Genomic DNA, 6,906 nt, shown 5'->3' on the forward strand with positions numbered 1-6,906 from the left:
AAAGATGTGACAGCAGATTGTAGAGGCATGCAGAATACACAGGGCATGACGAGTGCTTCTGCACAGACTGCAGAATCCTTTAGGAATTCAGGTGGTCAGCCAAACATCCATGCTATCAGTGCTTCCACCAAGCAACTTAGCCAGATACACTGGATTCTCAGTATGCTAGAAATAGTGGTTAGGAATTCCTGTGTGATCTGTCTTTGTGGAACTAGTGAATGTTTGCCACTATTTGAGCTGATAATCATGTTCTTCACTTGTTGCTTTAACAGATTGAGAACAAAGTGATATAAAAGCATTAGGGAAAAGAATTTATAATGCAAAGCAAGTGAGAAATGTTGTTATTGTGATGATACTTTACTGAGTTACACTTTCTATTGATTTTCAATTTTCTGCAGGGGGAAACTTTAGAAACCATTACCACAGCAACTGTGTGCCTGTTCAGTGCCCAGCCTCAGCTAGCTGATCAAGTTCCTCCTCTTGGTCATCTTCACAAGATAATCCAGGCTATGAATCACAAGAACAATGCCATTCCTAAAAGTGCCATTCGTGTCATGCACATATTGTCAGACAATGAGGTACTGAATCATTTAAGTGCTTGAGGGGAGAAAAGCATAGCTGGAGTTACTTGTATTGTTTAGTAGTGTTCCTAAAAGGACTGTTCTAACTGTAAATACTGTGTAGCAAGTGAGCAGGGACCTATAGCTAATAATGGAGAATTGCTTGATTAAACACCGAGAGACGTATGGTGTTGGCTGACCATACCTGCAATAACCATTAATTTTGGGATAAAATTAAGTCCTCAGGATGTTTATCTCTCTACAGCTTTGTGTTAGAGCGATGGCATCGCTGGAGACCATTGGCCCTCTGATGAATGGAATGAAGAAGAGATCGGATGTAGTTGGGATAGCCTGTGAAACACTAAATCGAATGTTTCAGAAGGAGCAAACTGACTTAGTAGCCCAAGTAAGTAGTACAATCTCAGACTGTAGAAATGTGGTATATTTAAACTGTTAACTTAAATGGCATCTGGGGAGCCTCCTGGACACTTAACTAATGTGCTTTTCTTGTTGGAAAAGTTTTTTATCTAAAATGCAGACCTGTTCAAGGATGTTACTTGAGCATTGAAGCTTAATGCACAGGGGAGTGTTGTGTCATCTAAAAAAGTGTAGTGGAATGCCAACTAATTCAACTGAGTTTACACCTAGATAGAGCAGAATTGCTGGACAGTATCTTTGCTTTCTCTTGTTTGTATTCCTACAGCTCAGGAAAAATGGACTCATCTTGGCATTTATAGTAATAGCTGTTGGCACTTCTGGTTCACACTAATGCTAGTGATATAAAAATTCTGTTTGGAACTTCCTGTCCATGTTAAGACAACTCATTTGGGTATGTTTGCAGGCTTTGAAAGCAGATTTGGTCCCTTATCTTCTGAAGCTGCTTGAAGGTGTTGGTCTTGAGACCCTGGAGAGCCCATCTGCAACAAAAGCTCAGATTGTTAAGACTCTGAAATCCATGTCTCGTAGCCTGCAGTATGGGGAACAGGTGAGTACTCACAAGTCCTTATCTGGGCTTTGACACTTGGTAGGTGTGTACCAAATTCTGAACATCCCTTGTTTAATCTTCTGGCTGTCATTTGCATCATTTCACCTAAAGTGTTAACACACTGCAACTTCAAAATGATTATGGTTTGGAATTTCTTCACCTCTTGCTTGTGGAGAAGTCGTTGGTTCAATGCATGTGAAGACCACTAATAAAAGACAAATCCCAAGTGCAGAAATGTTCTATGAACTGGTTATCTTTAACTGACAACTCTTCAGAACTTGTGTTATAAATGTAAATTTCTCTTCTGTTTTCTAAATAAATACATAAGTGCAGCAGCATTATGGATGTACATCTAAGTAAATTTGTCCCAGTAACTGTGCTAGTTCTTAATGCCTTCTTCTTATGCTTTTGTTGAAAGCTTTCTCAAGGGGTGGAAACTTGGAATAGTCTTTCTTCCAAGTAGTCCCTATCTTGCTCTAGTACAGGAAAAGTCCTATTCTCCCTCAGCTGTCAGTGAGTGGCAAGGGCTGCTTCTAGGGTTGCTTTTCCTTGTCACCTTTCTGGGGAACAAAGGATAAAGTGGAGGTACTGAATAACTTCTTTTGAGCATTGTGTTCAACTGCACAATTCACATGGAAAAGTCTCCTTGGAAATGTGCACAAATTCCATATTGCAGCCCGTACTACTGCCACATTCTTTGATGTAATCTCTTCTGAATGGTTTGGCAATAGAAAATGGATTTGTTTTCCTAGAACATGACAAATGGCACTTGCTCACAGTGTTATCTCTTCAAATACTGCAGGTAAATGAAATTCTGTCCCGTTCTTCTGTTTGGAGTGCCTTCAAGGATCAGAAACACGATTTGTTCATTTCTGATACACAAACATCAGGATACCTCACAGGTTAGCAACTCTTTCCTGTTTATGTCCTGAATGATACTGAACTGTTACTTAATTGTCACACTGGACTCTGGAGTTACTGTTTATCCCCAGGATCTAGTACCATCACATGGTCTGAACAGTCAGTGCTGTAAAAATACAGTAAGTTCTTGAAACACTTACTAAAAGGTAAACTTCTTGCTAGTTGAGAATGTATTTCTCTGCATAGTCTTTACTGTACATACTTAGCAACAGGATCTGGGTACTGGCAAGACTTGCAAGTACTCTTTAGTGATAGAGCAAAGATGTAATTGAAACTGATGAATGACAATAGCTTTCTATGCTTTCTCAGGATCAGTCTACTTCAGTTCTAGAACCTGTCTATATCAGTTGGCTGTGTGAATTAACACGACTTTTGGGTTAGCCAGGTAGTTGTACTGTTGGAAAAGTTGGAATACTAATAGGTTGGAGTATGAGGCTATGTTCCAGCCAGAATCAGTGCCCTGCCAGGGTGGCCTCATGCCTGTATGTGGAGCTTGCAGCATTTGCTTCACTGCTGCCATGGTGCACCTTGGGTGGCTCCCCTGCTGGTGCCACCAAGATTGAAATGGCACTTCAGATGCACCCCAGCCCCACTGGTAATGAAGAGCATTTTAGCTGTGTGTGCTGTGCATTGTGTGCACAGTAAGGTTGGCATCTGAGGGAACCTTCCTTGCATGGTGCAGACATAATCCCAGATCAGTTATGTCACTGTAAATCAACTCCTGTTCTTCCTTCACTTGAGCAGCACTTGACAGGCACAGTATCACAGTCCAAAACATCACTATCATATAAAATGTTTTCATATGTAGCAAATAATGGCATTGCAGCAAACTGTCTGCAAACTTCTGGCTCCTCAGTAGCCATCAGCTGAACAAATGCTTGGTCTTAAAAGCTTTGCCTGACAGGTGAGGTTTGAAAGTCCTTTGTGACAAGCCAGTGTGGACACAGCCATGTGCCACATGGAACTTTCTCATCTAACCCAATTTAGGAATCTTGGTAAAGCTTTTGAGCATAACTGAATTAATGGGGTATAAATCAGATGGTCAGAGTTTTTCCTGCAAGATACTAGCATGTATTTTGAGAAAATGAAGCAAGAACCTTTCAAGTCAGGAACTACAACTTCTAGAAGTAGTTGCTTGTATTTTGAGAGTAGGTATTGGAACACTTGATGTATTTTTTTCACACAGGACTCTGCGCTTTAGCGCTGAACAGGGGTTTTCTGGTTTTGTATTGTTTAATGCCAGTTTGACAAAAAACACTGGAACTGATTCAGTTTGTACTGCATTTCATAAATATTAAAGATTTAGGAATAGGAAGAAAATGCTGATTGATTATTGGCCAAGAACTGAAACTATATCAGATGTGGTTAGCCTTGAGACTGGGGGCAATACAGTTTTCCAATTGCCTTAAGGCCATTTGCTGCTTTTAAATTGCCTAATGTTTAAGTGCTTGCCAATGTAGAATGAAGGTGCTGTAGAAATGCAAAGTGTAGATGGAAACCAAGCTTTATTTTTAACCTCTTTTATCTTGTATTCTGCCTTATGTCTTGCTTCAAATTGCTTTGCTATTTGCACTTCCCTTGAAACTTCCCTTGCTTATTTCTCTTCCCTCAGGTGTCTCTTCTCCTTCCCTTCTAACTGGCAGCAGTCCCCTTCACCTGAGAAGTGGGCTTTAGATCTGCTGTGTCAGGCAGCTTGCTAACTTCTGTGTAGCTCTCTAAAGCAGGTAGATACCACCTCGCAGAACGCACGCTGCGCTCGCTGCATTCCGAGTAACAGATGCATGTCCTAGAGCTGTACAAATGCCTGGTCCCAAACTGCCCAACACCGACACACTACACTGACACCTGCACTGGCTGTTACTGGCTGGTACTACACAGGAATTCAGCTTTGGAATTATGTTGGGAATGGAAAAGCTTGAGGCACAAGATAACTATGGGGAATTTTTGCACTAGGATGGGTAGCAGTGGGTGTGACACTTGGCAGGTTCCACTGATGGGCTGGCAAGGAGAGGTCCCCTCCAGCAGCCAGAGAGCTTTTTATGGCCAGAGGCACTGCTTGTTTTGCTCTCTGCCTCGCAGTAGTAGTGTGGGACTGTTTACAGGGAGACCAACCACGCTCTGATGTTTTGGCTGAAGTGTGAGAAAGGAGGGTGGGGCTGGAAGGAATAGTAAATTTGGGAGAACTCAGTGAGGATGGCTTAAAGGGGAAGAGTACAGGACCCAGCAGAATTTAGTATGTTGAATATTGGCAGTGTAGGCTGGAGGTCTAAGACCAAGTTGATTGCTGTATTGGTGTGATCAGTTTTCTAGTCACTAATATGATAAAAATTACTGTTAAAACACTTCATGCTGCAACCTACATTTTTATTGCATTTGTTGAAAGTTTCAATATGACTAAATTTTTAATTCCAGGCTTCAATTCCAGGGAGAGGGGCTTTGCCTGCAGGGCAAAACTGTTTGCCCCTATTATAATCAACATAGAAACTTAGTAATGGTGTGAGTCCTGGATCTCCAGTATAGAATTTCTGTATCCCAAGAATGCTGTCACTTTATTCCAACTGAAGGCACAAAATGCTGGCTAGACAAGCTTTAGGCAGTTCTGTTTCTTCATGGGCCAGCCCATTGGGCTTCCTGGAACTATGCAGCTGGGAAAAACCTTTAAAACACTGAAAAGATACACAAGGAGCCCCGTAGTGGAACACATGCCTGAACTCACTTTAATTCCATGGCAGGGCCTTTCTTTAGCAAAGGAATGCCATCCCTGCTTTACTGTTGCTTCCATGATGGAAGGTGAGATGGGTAATGCAGGTGATTGGGGTTCTTGTTCTCTTATTTGGCATATCAGAATAAAAAAAAAACTGAGCAAGCCCAAAAATGGTCCCCACAAGCTATTCCACTTGGTAGACTAAGAAGTCTTAGTTTCTAGTGTTCCTAGATTTTAGAGAATCTAAAGAAAAACTCTTAAATGTTCTTGTGTAAGGTGTCTGGTTGACTTAGATGATGTATCTGAGTGTTACCAGAGGGAATAAAGCTGTTCAGTCACCCAGTTGAGGGAGAACTAATCCCCAGTATTTGTTTTCCTCCTGAAAGGCCCTGGAGTTGCTGGTTACCTCACTGCAGGGACGACGTCATCCGTAATGCCCAACGTACCACCCCCGGTAGACAACGAAGTGGGAGATGTCAGCTAAGGACTGGAAATCCTTGTGGAAGAGACAAAGGCAGACTGGCCAGTGATGAGGAACAGCACTTTCCTCCAATACATTGAAGTGAACTTACTGCCTTGCCAGGTGTTTATGACAGTGTTATTCCTTTTTTCTATGACTTTTTTTTCTAGGAAAAGTCAGTGATTCTAACTTCCACACTGTAACACAAGAAAGCACTCTGTGGATCAGCTGAAATGGGTACACAAGAATTTTTTCTTGTTGTACATAAGCACATTTTGTTCCTTTATATTTGTTTACAAGACTGTGAATCAAACTTTCCTAGTTTTTATATTTTACGAATTAGCATGACTGGAGTTGAGCTACAGTCTAGAGGAATTGGGCTAAAATAACTTTGACCTCACTGACCCCACTAAAAGGGCATCCCTTCATTTCTCAGTCTGATGTGATCACTTCCATTGAACATGACCTGAAAGGGTTTGTTCCTGCACCAGTTCACTCATGTCCTTAATCATTAACATTATCTTCTTCCTTGGATCAAACAGCATTAGACATTTGTATGTATAACTGGCTTGACCAAATTGACAAAGCTTCAGCAAAAAAACCTTAAAAAGTTGACATGTTATGTAAGAAATTAGTGTAATTGTGAAATGTTCTATACATTATCCAGTATATAAAAACTTTCTATATTGAGTGTACATTATACAGATCATTCATATGTACATAGAATTTTAAAATAAAGGGAATTAAGAGCCTTGTTAATGAGATAAAAGTGGTATTCTTGTCTAGCTGTTCATTGAAAGTGAGAGAAATGAGGGTAGTCCAAGACCCTAACTGGAACGTGGCTAAATATGATCCTGGGCATTCTTGGTTGAAAAAACACATTGTGCAGGTTTTGACAGCCTAGAGCAGAACTCCTGAACCATATGTAGTAGTGCAGGTGGTTTTGTAGTTGAAGTGCATTTCAGCCACTGACCTGCTGACACTTTCAACTTCCTGGAAAACATTCTTGGCAGGAAGCAAGAGGAAACTAAGGTGGATGGAAATGTAAACGAGAATTACTGCTTTCTCAAAAGAGGTTATAATCTTGGTTTTAAGCATCATGAGGTAAGGATACTTTGTGGAATGCTTCTAGTTCTAGGTACTCTGCCACTGTACCCCCTGAGTGACCACTGCAGCTGTAGCTGGACACCCTGAGGCGAGCACTCGGCTCTGGCCTCAAGGACAGAACTGGCACAGCCTCATCCTGAAGACTGAGCCAAGCTCAGGGTGTTCTCCC

At 41.4% G+C, this 6,906-nt stretch overlaps 1 protein-coding gene across 1 annotated transcript in view; it reads left to right on the plus strand.

The window, feature by feature from the left end:
• The window catches only part of DNAJC13 (DnaJ heat shock protein family (Hsp40) member C13), a 56,309-nt gene extending 49,910 nt beyond the window's left edge, over window positions 1-6,399 (plus strand). Inside the window, 5 exon segments of the mRNA XM_036402918.1 lie at window positions 399-578; window positions 826-966; window positions 1,402-1,545; window positions 2,348-2,447; window positions 5,557-6,399. Coding sequence (XP_036258811.1) covers window positions 399-578; window positions 826-966; window positions 1,402-1,545; window positions 2,348-2,447; window positions 5,557-5,654 — 663 coding nt within the window. The 3' untranslated portion in view covers window positions 5,655-6,399.
• Window positions 6,400-6,906: the final 507 nt, after the last annotated feature.

The sequence above is a fragment of the Molothrus ater genome, chromosome 1, assembly GCF_012460135.2.
Source record: "Molothrus ater isolate BHLD 08-10-18 breed brown headed cowbird chromosome 1, BPBGC_Mater_1.1, whole genome shotgun sequence".
Lineage (NCBI taxonomy): Eukaryota > Metazoa > Chordata > Aves > Passeriformes > Icteridae > Molothrus > Molothrus ater.